The sequence below is a fragment of the Microtus pennsylvanicus genome, chromosome 2 (assembly GCF_037038515.1).
Source record: "Microtus pennsylvanicus isolate mMicPen1 chromosome 2, mMicPen1.hap1, whole genome shotgun sequence".
NCBI lineage: Eukaryota > Metazoa > Chordata > Mammalia > Rodentia > Cricetidae > Microtus > Microtus pennsylvanicus.
In genome coordinates this window covers 99,418,312-99,434,870 of record NC_134580.1, presented here as the reverse complement: position 1 = coordinate 99,434,870, position 16,559 = coordinate 99,418,312, and the positions used below count along the sequence as shown (strand labels likewise).

Sequence of the window (16,559 nt, the reverse complement as noted above, 5' to 3'; positions counted from 1 at the left end):
TCTTCCAAATGTCCTTCTCGGTGTGGTTGCTTCTCTCCTGGCTGCATCACTGGTATAGTCAGGCTTCCATCCTGCCATGTGTCCTAGTCATTTCTGTCTTCATGGGCTGCCTCTCAGGGGACTTCCTTCTCACCTAGAAAGTGGCTTTCAAAGTCATACTCCATGGCGTGTTTTGGAGATTTTTGTTTGTTTGTTTTTCTCTTTTTGCTTGTTTGTTTGTTTACGAACCCTCTGGTTTTGTTTCCTCTCCTTGGTCCTGTGAGCTAGGTCATCTCAAAGCTCATTTCCGGTGGGCCATCCCCTAGATCCCAGCAATTGAGGTTCATCCCATTGTGAGGTGTACCCCGAGATTAGCGTCTCCAGAGTTCATCTCCTTACTTCACAGAACCCAGTGGAGCCAACTAAGGAAGCCAGGCAGGACCCCTGGGGGAAAAGGTGGCAAAAGAAATGCCCAGACAGTGGAGCAAGGGGTTGGCACACGTCAGGGCAGTAGCACAGCTCTAGACTCTGCTCTTCCTGTCCCTACAAGGTGCATAGAGTGTCATACTCAAGACATTTGGACCAAGAGGTTTGGGGTCCATGACACCTGGCAGCGATGTGTCAAACAAACCCAAGCGCTTGCTCTTGATTCCATGGAGAGACCTTAGATGCCCAGGATGTGAAGTGACAATGACAACCACAGGGCACGGTGAAGGTCAAATGGGAAAGGGGATTCAGTCATATTTTGTAAAGTGTGAGGCACCTCATCCCTTTACTTTCTTGGTGCCTCCATTTCTTAGGGGAGGCAGGGGAGGGAGCAGAAAGCTCCACTTGGATCTTCTGGTTCTGGCAGACCTTTGTGGTGTTTGTGGGACCCTCAGCACCATCTCCCTAGACTGGAGACCAGCGTGTCACACCAGGAGCCACAGACAAGGAGACCAGAACTTTCTTGGGATGTGCCAGAGCTTCCTGGCAGAGCTGGAGTCAGCTGCCACGTCTCTGTGGGTCTTAGAAAGGTCTGGAGCTTCCCCAGTATCACCTTGCTTGAGCTGGCCTATTCCTTGGCAAGGACAGGCGAGTAATCTACTCAAATGCCCCTCTCCTAGGTCCCAGCCCTGCTTCGGTCCAGATAGGAAAGTAAGATGATGTTCATAGATCTCGCCCAGCTTCTCTGAACAAGGGGCATCCTGTTGTGATCACAGCTACGTCCCTGCCTCCCCATACTTCCCCCACACCCCGTGACTAATGGTCTGCAGGATTTCAATGGAAGGCCAAACCTGTAAGTTGCCTCCTTGGGCTCAGAGCCCAGGTCTTATTCAGACACTAAGGTCCAGGCAGAAGAGTCCCTCTTGGTTTTCTGGTTCCAAATGGGCTTTGTGTTCTAATGGTTCTGTTTTCTTCCTTCCTTCCTTCCTTCCTTCCTTCCTTCCTTCCTTCCTTCCTTCCTTCTTTCCTTTCTTCCTTGCTATCTTGTTTTCTTGCTTTCTTTCCTTCCTTCCTTCTTTTATTTTTATTTTTAAAAATAAAAATAACACATAGATGTATGTGTAAGGGGGTGTTGCCTGCATGTATGTCTGTGTGCTGTGTGTGTGCCTAGTGCCTGCAGAGGCCAGAAGAGAGCATCAGCTCTCCGGGAACTGGTGTTACAGAGGGTTGTGAGGCACCATGTGGGTGCTGGGAACCAAACCTGGCTACTCTAGAAGAGCAGCACGTGCTCCTTAATCGCCCACCTCCCCAGCCTCCCCAGCCTCCCAGCCTCCCCAGCCTCCCCACCTCCCCAGCCTCCCCAGCCTCCCCAGCCTCCCCAGCCTCCCCAGCCTCCCCAGCCTTCCCAGCCTCCCCCTCTTTATCTTTTGTTGATTTTTTTTTCTTTTTTAGAAGGGCACATAGCAAAATTGATTGAGAAGCAAAGGAGCATCTCTCTGCAGCAGGGAAGGAAGAGTCCTGAAGAAGAGCTGCTCTACTTCCACCTCTCTCTCTTGTCCAGTGGCTACTGTACACCAGCCTAGAGTGCCTCCTAACCATGGCCAGGAGCCTGCAGATGCCCTGTCCTCTGCTTCAGGGACTGTAACTGCCCAGCAGAAATGAAGATATTCTAAAAGGCACTTGTGCCCCTCCCTTTGGTTATCAGAGTTTTGAAACAATGGTTCCAAGGAATTGGACTTTCTCCAGGAATTTTATGCTGGGAGAAAGAAAAGGTAGAATCCTGGCACCAGTCGCTGAGGAAAGAGATTTCACACAGTTCTAACAACCTGCTGGAGAGGCTTGGAGTAGAGACAATGGGACCACGCCTGCCTGGGACTGCTTAGCTATGCATACATACTTACTTTAAGACGTCAACCGAGCAAGGCAACAAGAGACAGCCAAAGTGGAGGGGAAGCGTAGCAGAGTGAGGAGGCCGGGCACAGGCTCACGGGTCTCAGCCCTATACAAAGAGCGACTCAGGAATGTTGAAGGTGGAAGAAACAGTCTTCCCCAGGGAAGAGCACAGCAATTGGTTATCTAATACCAATCGGTGAGTGCTGAAAACATACATGCAAGTTTTGGATGCGGCATTAAACATTTAGAGTTACAAAGCTCTAGACTTCTGCTGAATTCCAAGGCTAGCCTAGTAGTTCTTTGCGAGGAGTTTTGGGAAAACAAATGTTTTGATTTCCTCACCTGTTATATAAGACCAGCAGAAATCCCCCACCTCAGGGGACTGAGAGGTGTCGCAACAGTTAAGATCACTTGCTACTATCCCGGAGGACCCAGGTTTAGTTCCCAGCACCCACATGGTGGCTCATAACCGGCTGTAACTCCAGATTCAGGGGATCTGAAACCCTCTTTTGGTCAGCAAAGATGCTTCATACATGTGATACACAGATATGCCTATAGGCAAAACATTCATGCACATAAAAATGGATATATCTTTGGAGTGGACATAGTGGCATATGTCCTGTCTTTAATTCCAGCTTGGGAGGCAGAGGTAGGAGTATCTCTATGAGTTTGAGGCCAGCCTGATCTGTATAGTAAAGGGTCAGCCAGGGCTAAATAGTGGGACCTTGTCTCAAGTCAATCAATCAATCAATCAACCAACCAATAAATAAATCAATCTAAAAAAAAACCCTCCTGATTCATAGAGATGTGAGACTAAGAAGGATAATGCACAAAAGAATTTAAAATAATATCTAGCACCAAAAATGATTGTATTGGTGGTAGTAGTGCTTCTATTGTCTACTGTCATGATTGACCACTGGCACTGGTGTTATGATTATGATATGGAGAAGTGTTTTGGTTAACAGAGATGACAAGGGGAATAAGCCCCTAACTCCCAGTGTGATAGAGAATGTTGAGAAGGCTTCCTAGCAGGGTGATGCTCTAACCTGGAGACAAATAGACAGAGAACAAACACTTCAGAAAAAGAGATCATTCAGGAGAAAGAGAGAGAGAGAGAGAGAGAGAGAGAGAGAGAGAGAGAAAGAAAGAGAGAGAGAGAGAGAGAGAGAACACCCACACAGAGATGCAAAGGAGCGGTCTCCATCAGTGAACTGAAGGGGTTTGGCGTACCTGGCTTCTAGGTGGGAAGAGAAAGATGATTCTCTAAGGCCTTTAGGGTGATGTTGAGAAGTTCGGCCTTCATAAACTGTTGGATCCTGAGCGGAGAAACTATGTGCTTGAATTGCCTCTTCAGAAAGATCAATGGTAAGACATAAAGGCCCTGGATTTGGGATAGAGCAAGCTGGGACAAAGAAATATATGGGAAGGGTTAGAGAGAGGAGATAATGAAATTATAATTTTAAAATATGTTGAAAATCAGTAGTGCTGAATTTGGAGAAAGGGTGTGAATTTGGTTAGGAGTTGTTTCTAGACAGGCTGGTGTTTCAGGGAAGGTAGACCCGAGGGACAGGGAGGAAGGGCCAGTTTTAGGTGCTAGTCAGGAGTTGAACTGGACTGATGTGTTAAGAAGAGGAGAGATGCTCCTGATTTGACCTTCATTTCCAGGGTGCCATATCCTCACTCACCAAGACCAGAGACACAGGGAGAAAGGCAGATAAGTTGGGAGGTAGGGGAGAAGGAATCATTTGGGCACACTGGGTGTGGTAAAGTGTCAAAAGCTGGCCAAGAAGAGGGGCCTGCAGGCCACAGTTCTGGGGATCACCTAAGTCCATGAGGGGGTGAGTGGAGTGAGAATAGGTGAACCCCCGGGACGTCCCTGGAAAGCACCGGCATGGGAGTGAAGGGAGCCTGCAAGTGGGTCTGAGAAGAAAATGACGAACTGGATGGGGTGGTAGGTGAATGCGAAGAGAGATGAGAGAGGGGAAGGAGAGCAGGAGAGAGTCAGAGGGTGGAGAGAGGGAGAGGGAAATTTATTAAACAAGAGAGAAGGGCCCGCATGCACACTCAGAATTGCAGAAGGACCCTCAAAATAAGAGCAGGAAAGGGTCCCTGGCCTTCAGAGGGAGTAGATGAGAAGGTGTCAGGGAGCCTGGGGAGGGAAAGTAGGTGGAAGGGAGGGGAAGAGTGGGTGAGGAACAAGGCAGTAGACTGGAGGATTGATGGAACTGGTAGGAAAGGTCAGAGCTGCAGAGTCAATGGGTTAATGGAGTTGAGGATTGGATGTGAACACAGATATGTTAGTGTGTTGGGGCGCTAGGTGTGCCTTGGTGGTAGGGTGCTGGCTTTTCAAGGCCGAGGCCCTGGGTTCATTCCTCAGTGCAGCAACAAACCAAGAGCCCCAGAGAACTGTATTTGTGTGTCTGTACACTATGGAAGCTATCAGAGAATTGAAACCAAGAGAGAAGAAGATACGAATTGCTGGGTTCCTCAGAGGACCTAGAAATTGGGGATACAGGAAGAAGTGACTCACAGCGGGGGAAGAGAGTGGGTGAGTTTCCCAGTCAGTCTTCACACAGGATCCTTCTCCAGTTTTCTCCCTCCCTCCCCCAGCCTGGTCTTTCTTTCTCTCTGGAGAACCTTGGGTATTGTTGGGCAATTGTTCTACCATGAAGCTACATTATCATCTTGCCTTTCCTCCCCTTTCTTTTCTTTTTCTTTCTTTCTTTCTTTTTGTTTATTTTTTGAGATAGGATTTCTCTGTAGCTTTGGAGCCTGCCCTGGAACTAGCTCTTGTAGCCCAGGCTGTCCTTGAACTCACAGAGATCCACCTGCCTCTGCCTCCCGAGTGCTGGGATTAAAGGCGTGCACCACCTGAAAATGGCATTAAAGACAGTTGTGGATCTTCCATGTAGGTACTGGGACTCAAACCCAGGTCCTTTAGAAGAGTAACCCCTGTTCTTAACCTCTGGACCTTCTCTCCAGCCCCACATCTGATAATTTTATTTGAGAATCACTATAGGCCTGGAAGGTCTCACTTAAAACAGTGCCATGGCCAGAAAAATAAAAGTCATATTAAGGATGATCCAGCATAAGTACCATTTGCACTTAAACTCCAGAAAGAGAGGTCTCAAGTGCTAGAACCCACTGAGGCTCTCTTAGTTGTGAGCGAAAGTCTAGGACCCGGACAGCCCTTCCTGCAGAAGCACAGTTCCCTCATCCCTGTGGAGGCCCCCATCCGCTCACCAGTTTCTTCTGGCTCCTTTACCACAGCCCTATTGCCTAAGAGCTGTCAACGGCCCAATAGCACAAAGGCCCTGATGGTTCCACAGCCTCCACACCTCCTCTCAACTGAGCAACACTGCCAAGAAAAACCAGAGGGCAAGTGAGAGAACCAGTTGTGAGCTGCCCGGGCAGAGGTGGCAGTGCGGCAGCTGGCCCCACCTCCAGTGTCGAGCCTTGGGATGGAAGGGGAAGCAGGCTCTCCAGGATCTGTTTCCTGAATCTCCAGCCCATCCAGCTGCCTGTGGGGGAGCAGCCCTGGAGCCAGAAGCAACCACCATGGCCCAAGGTAGGGAAATCCAGGAAACGGCTAGAAACTGGGGACAATGAAGACCCAGAGACATCGAAGGCAGGAGGGGGGCTCAGAAGGAGAAAGGAGCAAGTAGAGAACTGATCTAGGAAGGAAGCCAAGAGCCCTCAGGAGCCATTGGTCCCCCGAGGACCAGCAGGCAGGGTGGAGGTGCCATGCTACCATGACAACAGGGTGGGATGGGCAGAGCAAGTGATTAGGGCACCGGGATTTCTGTCCTCTGTCACCCGCCAAATTCTTCACACTGGCCAACTTACTTCTCTAGTTTCTGCCTCTCATGCCTGAAAACCAGAAGGGTGTGAAGCACAGTCTTGGAGGTTCTTTACAGTGTGGAAGTTCTCTGAATCTTCATATACTCTAACTTCCGAAGTCATCATTGTCATCTTCTGCAGACTTCATCCTCTCTTCTCTGGAGATGAAACGATTAGATGACATACCACCTACAAGGGATGGGATTTAGCTTACTCTACACACATGACATCTCTACCTTTATTTACTATAAGTAATATAATAAGTATTTTACTATTTTCTTAAGTTTTATGTAAAATGTGTATAATTTTTAATTACAAAGGAAGGAAATGAAGATCTAGTTGGAGTAAAATAAAGCAATAATTGCAGATAAAACTCTAAGTACCCCAATCTCATTTTGAGTAACCATTGTTTCCAGTCTAGACATTAGTATTCATATATATGCTGAATATAATCGATTGGATCAACATGTATTGCTAAAAATCTAGATACTATCAATCTACAGATATCAACTTAATATTTTTTCACTCACTTCATGTCTTGGAGCTCTCTCCAGGCCAGTAGTGTGTATAGACCTACTTCAATATTTTTCATCTTGTATGGTATTCTACAGTGTATGATTCATTCACCTGGTCCTCTTCTAATGGACAGTTAAGTCTTTCCCATTTTACAGATAGACAAGCAATCTTACAGCCAGCATTCTTATGCATGCTTCTGGCTACTCATGAAGGAGTGTCTCTCCAGGACAGACATTGAGATCACTTATTTTCTAAGTTCTTCAACCATCCCCTTGCTAGTTCCCTCATTCTCTCCTTACTTCAAGAAAAAACACTCTAACTGAAAATGAATATCCTATTTGAATATAGATGAGTGAAATACCGTATCTCAAGAAAGGAAATGGTCATGAGAAGGAAAGCTAAGCATGGTGCTTGTTGCAGAAGCATCTGTGTGTCATAGGAAGAGACTGACACAGCCCATGGTGTCTCTGGAGGATAGGATATATTTGAAGTGTTTCCTGTCAGGCAGGTGTTGTTCCGCCTGTTGGGTAGCCTTAGTCACGCACAGACCTGAGCCAGTCTGTGCTCTCTGCCCAGTCAACTGGTCTCCTAAAGGATATGCTGCTTCTTTTGGTTTTTTTTTTGTTTTTTTTGATTTTTCGAGACAGGGTTTCTCTGTAGCTTTTGGTTCCTGTCCTGGAACTAGCTCTTGTAGACCAGGCTGGCCTCGAACTCCCAGAGATCCGCCTGCCTCTGCCTCCCGAGTGCTGGGATTAAAGGCGTGTGCCACCACCGCCCGGCATCTTTTGGTTTTTTGAGACAGGGTTTCTCTGGGTATCCAGGCTGGTCTTGAACTCACAGAGATCCGCCTGCCTCTGCAAGTGCCACTACCACCCTCCTTTTTTCATTATTAGGAAAAAGTCAAGTTCTTTCTCAAGTGGCGGGCTGGAATGTCCTTTCTGAACATGAGTGAAAGCCAGCAATGGCTAGCAGCTGTTGGGTAGAGAAAAAACTCCTGATTGGAGTCACCAATCTGAGTTTAACATGAGACAAAATCCTCCATCTATCAGAAGGTCTGTTCTTCACCCCCTATGTGTAGATGACATGATATTTCATCTATCCAAGGTTGTGATAAAAGTTTAATAGTATGATCTCAATAAAGTGCTGAGAGAATCCAAAACTTGAAATAAATGCAAGTGATTTTGCATAAGATAGAGAACTCTTCGAATAGCAAACATCTTACGCTTCCTTAAAAACAGTAACAACAATGCACAGCTCACCAATGAAAAAGATGTGTTAACAGTGAGCAAATAGCCTCAGAAGTGTAGACGATAAAGCGGGGGATGGATGTAGTGGCACGTGTCTGTAACACTAGCAACTTGGGAGGCTGAGGTGCACATGAGTTCCAGGCTAGCCTGGTGGGTTTCAGGCAAACCTGCGTGATTGTAATCCTGTATGACTGTGGTCTGACTCCTTAAAACAAAAGATAAAGATTAATATTTATTGTTTATACCTTTACACAGTTTATTTGAGTCTCATTTGTTTCTAGCATTTTATTGAACATAATAAAGGCCATCCATTTGAAGTATTCAGTTAGGTGTATTCATACAGTTTTGAAAGTGTCGCTACTATCTAGTCCCAAAACACTCTCATCACCTCAAAAACAAGCAGTCAGAGCCAGGGGCAGCGGTGCACACCCTTAATCCCAGCATTCAGGAAGCAGAGGCAGGAGCATCCCTGTGAGTTTGAAGCCAGCCTGGTCTACAGAGTGAATTCCAAGACAACTAGGGCTATGTAGCTATGTGAAGAAGAAGAGGAAGAGGAGGAGGAAGAGGAGAAGAAGGAGAAGTAGGAGAAGGAGAAGAAGCATTCAGCATCCTTTCCACCTTTCTCTAGCCCCTGGCAATGCCAAATCTACTTCCAATCTCTATGGACTTGACTATTCTGGATATTTCATAGAAATGGCATCATATAAGATGTGTCCTCTTGCATCTGGCTCCTTTTACTAACTAATTTTTCAAGGTCCATTCGTGTTGTAATGTGCTCAGTTTATACAAGTCCATTATTTTGATATGCTACATCTTTTCTGTTCATCAGCTGGTAGGTACTTGTGCCATTTGGACTTTTTAGTTATTTTAGTTATTTCTGTATAATGTTGTATCAGCATCCCACATGTGGGCTTGGTGTGAGTATACACATTCACTGTTTGGTGATGTACCATAAGGGATTGAATCCCATGATAACTCTGTGTTCAACATTCTAAGGAGCCTCTAGCGTTCTCCAAAGTGCTGAACCATTTTATAAACTCACCAGCAAGGTCCGAGTGCCCCATAGTGCTACACCCTACCAACACTTGCTAGTGTCTGTTTTCTTATAGCATCTTCATGGGTGTGAAGAAACAGTTCATGTGTATTTACCTGATGACCTTCCATGTGTTTATTGTCTTTTTCTTGTCCTGTTTAGAGAAAGACCCGTTCAAAACAGTTACCCACATTGTGGGAGACATGCCATGATGATCACGTAGGAGTCATAGGACAGTCTTGTGGGGTTGGTTCTTGCCTTCTACCTCACGGGTCCCAGGGAGTAAACTTGGGCTTTCAGACTTATGCAACAAGTGCTTTGCCTACTACTGAGCCATCTCGGTAGCTCCAGTTACCCAATTTTTCATTTGGCTCCTTGTTTTTGTGTTGTAGGGTTAATCCATCCATCTGGTTACAAATACCTTATTAGATATATGATTTACAAATACATCCTCACATTCTTTGGATTATATTTCCACATTCTTCATCATGTTCTTGAAGCAGAAATGCCATTTTGATGAGGCCCAATTTACTTGAGTTTCCCCACTGATTCTACTTCTTCTGTCATATCTAAGAGACCACTGTCTATTTCAAGATGAGAAATGTGTACCTACCTGTTTTCTTCTGCGTTTTATAGTTTTAGCTCTCATATTCAAATCTTTGATCCATTTTGAGTTAATTTTTGCATATCATGTGAAGTAGGCAACCAACTTCTTTCCTTTTTATTAACTTCTTAGTATTTATTTTATATGTATCTGTACTTTGCCTGCATATTTGTATGTGCACCATTTAGTGGAAGTTTCTTGTTCTGGCTGCCTGTTCCCAAATACCCAGCAGCCACTTCCCAAATTACCACACCAAAGCTTATATTAATCATAAAAGCTTGGTCAATAGCTCAGATTTATTACTAACTAACTCTTACATTTTAAGTTTAACCCATATTCCTTATTTACACTTTGCCATGTAGTGGTACCTTTATTAGCATGGCACGTTTATCTCCTGCTCCCTCTGCATCTGGCTGGTGACTCCTGACTCTGCCCTCTCCTTATCATCCTTAGTTCTTATACTTCCTGCCTGGCCACTGGCCAGTCAGCTTTCTATTAAACAAATTTGAGTGACAAATCTTTACAGGGTACAAGAGGATTATTCCACAGCAGTACCATGTGCATGCTTGGTGCCCACAGAAGTCAGAAGAGAGTGCCAGGTCTCCTGGACCTGGACTTAGAGGCAGTTGTGAGCAGCAATGCAGGTTCTGGGCACTGAACTTGGGTTCTCTGCAAGAGCTGCCTGTGCCCTTATCTGCTGAGCCATTGCTCCAGTCCAGATACTTTATTTTTTACATGTGGATATATCTATTTATCCCAGCACCATTTTTTTGAAGAGAATTTTTCTATATTTGATTGTCTTGACATTTTGGTTAAAGATCAAGAGTATTATATTTTACCAAATTATTTGGTACACTTCTTCTTCTTCTTCTTCTTCTTCTTCTTCTTCTTCTTCTTCTTCTTCTTCTTCTTCTTCTTCTTCTTCTTCTTCTTCCTCCTCCTCCTCCTCCTCCTCCTCCTCCACCTCCTCCTCCTCCTCCACCTCCTTCTCCTCCTCTTCCACCTCCTTCTCCTTTTCTTCCTTCCCCTTCTCCTCCTCCTTCTTGTCTTCTTCCTCCTTCCTTCTCCTTCTTCTTTAATTGGAACATAACCAAGACAAAGTAGGTAGTTCTCTGTCCTTAGCTTACATCTAGTGTTGTTACATCCCTCTCAAATTCATGGCCTTGTCAATGTTATTACTGTTAAACACACAAGTATAAAACCTACTGAGTGAATTTAGCACTGCTCCGTATACAATGTGGGACCTCTTTTCTAAGACTCTCAGGTCTAGCTCACTGACCTGTGTCTGTGCTAATGCCACCCCAAAACTGCCTTAATTACTAGCTTTATAGTAAAACTTAAATAATAGAAGTGCAAGCCCTCTGTTTTAAGATTGCTTTAGAGCCGAATATGGAGCATGCCTGTAATCCCAACACATTGAAGGCTGAGGCAGTAGGACTGCCATGAGTTCTGGGCTACATAGCAAGATACTCAAAAAAGAAATAAAAAGATTGCTTTGATCACTACGGATCCGTTCTTTTCCCCTGTTAATTTAATGATCCACTTGTCAGTTTCTACAAAATGACAGTTGTGCTTAAAAGTTTTGGTTAAAATTTTTTGAGAATTTTATCCCCCTCCAGTTCCTCCCATGCCCCTTATCCCTCTCAAATCCATGACCTCTTCTTTAATTGTTATTGTCACGTACACATAAACATATGTATAAAACCTTCTGAATCCATTTAGTGTTGCTTGTATATACATGTCTTTAGGGTTGACCACTTGGTATTGGCTGAGCAATCAGGAAGCTCATCTCTAAAGAAAATTGATATTCGCCAGGCAGTGGTGGCACACACCTTTAATTCCTGCACTTGGGAGCCAGAGGCAGGAGATGGTAGGAGATGCATTGTAGAGGTACCAAATGACGTGTGCAGTTCGGGTTTTGGTCAGTATTGTGTTGAATCTGGAGCCATTAGAATAGTTGTGTTGTTAATTGTCATTGGAATGATACCATCCTCTAACCCATGAATATGGGAGAGCTTCCATTATTTGATTGAATTTCTTTAAACGATATTTTGTGGTAAGAGTTTTTAATTCTGTTGTGAATGTGTTACTAATTACTTTAGTCTCTTGCTACTATAAATGGAGTTACTTTTACATTTTTCTCAGATTATTCATTGTGGTGTATGAAAATACAGTTGGGTTTGCATATTGGTATTGCATCCATCCTGACATCTTTTTGTGATTGTTAATTCTAGTTTGAGAGTGTTATTATTCTTATGTCATGTGTGACTAAAGATGACTTTACTTATTTCCAATCTGAATGGCTTTAATCTCTTTTCCTTGCCAATGGCCCTGGCTAGATCTTCCAGTACACTCTGCCTTTAGCAAGACAAGCGCGGGCAAGAACACGCGTCTTAATTTGCTCCTTATCTTAACAGGGAAGCATCCAGTGTTTCACTATTAAACAGGATTAGCTGTGGGTTTTTACAGACAGTATTTATCATGATAAGGGACTCCTTAGTCTGTTGAATATTTTTTTAACATGAAAGGGTGTTAGATTGTGCCAAATGATCTGGTTAATTTATTTTTTTAATCAAAGCACAGCCAAAACAAAGCAGGTAGGTTTCCATCCTTCTCAACTTACAGCGAGTGTTGGAACATAGACAAAAAAGTAGCTAAGAGCTGGGTATGGTGGTACATACCTTGCATCCCAGAACTCCAGGGACTGAGTCTGCAACCAGCCTGAGCTACAGAAAGAGACACAACAAGAAATAACAAAGAATGGGTTCCTGTGCTGAGGCAGAGAAGAGTAAGACCCCAGGTTAATGCGTTGACACAGATGAGCGTGTGAGAAGGACACAAGCATTAACTGGTCAGTGTGAGCAATAAGGATTAAGAGTGATTCAATTCAAGGCTGTAGAGCAGCAGGAGATGGGAAGAAGGGTGGCCAGCTGGGGCCAGTTTCATGAGGGAGGGCGGTCTCAGAGGACCGGTAGGTGTAGCAAGTCTTTCCCTGTACCTCCAGCTCCCAAATAACGACACGGAGACTCGTTGTTAACTATGAAAGCTTAGCCCTCGTGTAGGCTTGTCCCACTAGCTCCCACAGCTTAAGCCATTTATTTTAATCTACATTTGTGTCACACGGCACATTACCTCATTTCTACATCTAGCTGGCGACCCTGCCTTCTTCTTCCCAGAGTTCCCTCTGCCCAGAAGTCCCACCTATACCTCCTGCCTAGCTATCAGCCATTCAGATTTCCTTATACCAATCACAGCAATACGTTTTTACACAGTGTACAAAGATCCCACAACAGGTAAGCTTTGGCTAAGTAATGCAAGATAATCTAGTTTGTTCTCCGTTGCTCTGATAAATCACTGACCAAAAGCAATTTAGAGGAGGACAGGTTTTATTTGACTTAGCGAATTATAGTCCTTCCCTGAGGAAAGTCAAGGCAAGACTGTCAGCGAGGCTGGCGCTGAAGCAGAGGCCATGGAGGAGTCTGCTTGCCGCCTGGCTTCCCCTGGCTTGCTCAGCCTGCTTTTTTATACCACCTAGGACCATCTGCCAAGAGATGGTACCATCCATGGTGGGCTGGGCCCTTCTGCCTCAATCAGCAATCAAGAAAATGCCCCCATAGACATGTCCACAGGCCAATATGATGGAGGCAATTCCTCAGTTAAGATTTCCACTTCCCAGGTATGTCTAGGTTTGTGTCAAGTTGAAAACTATGACAGGAGTGTTCTGAATTGAGGCTGTAGCAGAAAGCAAACCTGCAGACAGACTGCCTTGAGTAAAGGATGACGCCTGGGTTGGTGGGAAATGAGAACGCTCTCAGAAGTTAACGCTGCATAGGGAGGGCCATATGTCTGCAAATGAGTGTTCTGCATACCAAATACCATAGACTGTAGACAGTCATGAAGGGTGAAACAAGGAGAGTAGAAAATTATAGGCACTTAGAAAGGAATAATCGGCCAGGCAGTGGTGGTGCATGCCTTTAACCCCAGCACTTGGGAGACAGAGGCAGGATCTCTGTGAGTTCAAGGCCACCCTGGTCTACAGAATGAGTTTTAGGACAGCCACAGCTATACGGAGAAACCCTGTCTCAAGAGACTAAGAAAACAAAACAAAAACAAAAATAACCCAAATAAAGTGAGGATCAGGATGTATCTGAAGGCAGGCTAGGCTGAAGGGAGCATCCAACCTGGAGAGGTCTGCACAAGAAGCCAGTCAGAAAAACCATGTACCTCCAGAAGTGTGCAGGGAAGAAGGTGATAGAGGGGGAGGAAGTAGGGGAGGAAGGAAAGAGGAATGTGGGTGCGTGGTATCTCATCTAATCCTTAAACCAGATTTACAATGTTACAGACTCCATTCAACCAGCACGGAAACCTAAGTGCAATCGCCAAACTACTTCCTTGAGTTTACAGAGCTGGTAAGCGATGAACAAAACTGGACTAGGCTTTACAACCCTGGTTTTTGTCTGTCTCAGGCTGCCCCTTTACAGGGCTAGAAGTGGCCCTCACAGACCTCCAGAGCTCCCGGAACAACGTGCGCCACCGCACAGAGGAGATCAGTGTTGACCGCCTTGTTGTCCGCCGTGGCCAGGCCTTCAGCATCACCCTGTACTTTAAGAACCGGGGCTTCCAACCAGGCATGGACAGTATCACCTTTGTGACTGAGACTGGTGAGGAACTGGCCCACAGGGTGTGTGTGTGTGTGTGTGTGTGTGTGTGTGTGTGTGTGTGTGTGTGTGTATGTGTGTGTGTGTGTGTATAGGGTGTGATGTGTGTGGTAATGTGTAAAGTGGAGCAGTGTGTGTGGTACATGCGTGTATATATGTATGTATGTACATATGAAGGAAAGTATGTGTATGTGTTGAACGTGGCGCATGAGTATATATGTGTATGTGAAGGATGAAGGGGAGCATTGTGTGTGCTGCATGTGTGTGTATGTGTACGTGAAGTAGAGCATGTATATATTGTGTGGCACATGTGTGTGTGTGTATGTATGTATGTGTGTGTGATGTGGAACAGCGCATGTGGATGTATGGTACATATTTGTGCATGTATGTGTGTGTTGCGTGGCACATGTGTATGGATGTGTGATGTGAAGTGGAACATGTGTACATGTATGTGTGAAGTGGAGCGTGTGTGTGCATGCATGTTCTTTGAGCAGGATCTTAGAGGAATGGAAGACCACCATAAGGAGCCTTACTTATTCTTTCCTCCTAGGACCCTTGCCAGACCTGGCCAAAGGGACACGGGCGGTGTTTAGCCTCACAGGCAGTGGTGGCCCAAGCCCCTGGATTGCTTCCCTGGAGGCCAATAGAGCCACCTCCCTGGACGTGAGTCTGTGCGCTCCTCCCATGGCAGCCGTGGGGCGATACCTCCTGAAAATTCACATTGACTCCTACCAGGGTCCTGTCACGGCCTACCAGCTCGGGGAGTTCATCCTGCTCTTTAACCCCTGGTGCCCAGGTGAGGCGGGCACCCACCCAGGATCCTCTACTTCTGTCAGAGGTCCCAGCTCAAAGGTTTCCAACCCCTGATCCCTGGCCATCACAAGTCCCCGAATCCCTTGAATTTAGTACCTGACCTCCAACAACCAAGGTGGAGAGACCTTGGTGTTTATTTGCTTATTTGGGATTTTGAAATTATGTCTGAACTTAAATAGAAAACTACCATTAAGTTTGATCATCATTAACATCTACCTTCATGATCTGCTTTTAAGTTAGTCTGGACTTTTTCATTTAAAAAGTAATAAATGCACAGTTTTCAGTATTTGAGGAAAGAAGCAAATGATAAAAGTGAAAAAATGAGAGGTAGAGGGAGAAGAGAAGGAGGGGCAGGGAGGGAAAAGTGCTAGGCGGCATAAGAGCTGCCAATCACCACGTTCCATTTTCTCAGTGGAAACCATACTACTGCTCTCTGTGTTCTGTTACAGAGCTAAATTATGATTGAATTCGCGCACATTTGTATATAACTACGTGTTGTTGATTCTATGACTTATATCAGAGTGTGATTATACACACCAGTCTCCAATTTACATTTCTCTCTGAAACACACACCTGTGCCAGTAGTTGGGAGGCGGAAGCAAGAGGATCACTGTGAGTTTGAGGCCAGCCTGGACCACATAGTGAGTTCCATACAGACTTAGCTACTGGCTGAGACCTGCATGAGCAGTCACTATCGGAAAAGCTTCAGGATCCTCTACTCATACACAATCTGTTATTAACAGACATTAGTTCATGCTTTACTCATCACTTTACAGTGTGTTTGAACTTTCATGTCCCGTGTAGAGGTCCATGTACATCCATACAGTTTGCCACCTTACGTTAACACTGTACCGAAATCCCTGCTGGAGACACCCTGCAGCTGTAAGCCAGTCCTCTCAAACGGCTCGTTGGTCATCTCCACCACGAACACAGTGCTCAGACGAGCAGTTTACAGTCTGAAACTTTGCGCACCACTGGAAAGGCTTAGCTGAGATCCCGAGAACGAGGATGATAAGGTCACTGCCAACCTCACACTCCGATTTGCTCTTTTGCCCCTGGACTAGTTGGGTGAGGCAGAAAGCTCCGACTAGGGAGTTGCTGGACTCTGTGTGCAAATTTTAGAACTGTAATTAAACTTGGCCTGCAAAGCAGCTTCCACTCTGAGCTCATTTCCCTGACTTTAACACGGGCCCAACCATCTGGGTAACTTTATAATAACATATACTCACCATAGGTAAATGTATATTGTTTTACATCATGTTCACATTGAGCGGTTTTGAGAGTGTGGTGTCCCAAGACTCAGTGCCCTTCAGAACGAATCTAGGTACTGTCTCCAGATCTTAGATTCTATAGAACTGTGGGGCTAGGAATGGCCAGGGTGACTTCTGTTTTGTTTTCTCTCACTTTGACTCCCAGGGGATGCAGTCTACTTGGAGAGTGAGCCCCAGAGACAGGAGTATGTTATGAACGATTATGGCTTCATTTACCAAGGGAGCAAGAGCTGGATCCGCCCATGTCCCTGGAACTATGGGCAGGTGAGTTCCAGACCA

General features: G+C 45.4%; 1 protein-coding gene across 2 annotated transcripts in view; it reads left to right on the top strand.

The window, feature by feature from the left end:
* The first annotated feature begins 5,856 nt into the window (after positions 1–5,856).
* Tgm5 (transglutaminase 5) overlaps positions 5,857–16,559 on the top strand; it is a 33,294-nt gene continuing 22,591 nt past the window's right edge. Inside the window, exons 1-4 of one of the 2 annotated variants that reach the window (XM_075963788.1) lie at positions 5,857–5,866; positions 14,020–14,199; positions 14,747–14,992; positions 16,426–16,544. In XM_075963788.1, coding sequence (XP_075819903.1) covers positions 5,857–5,866; positions 14,020–14,199; positions 14,747–14,992; positions 16,426–16,544 — 555 coding nt within the window. The remainder of the gene's footprint in view (positions 5,867–14,019; positions 14,200–14,746; positions 14,993–16,425; positions 16,545–16,559) is intronic. The other variant, XM_075963790.1, reaches the window with a different exon arrangement.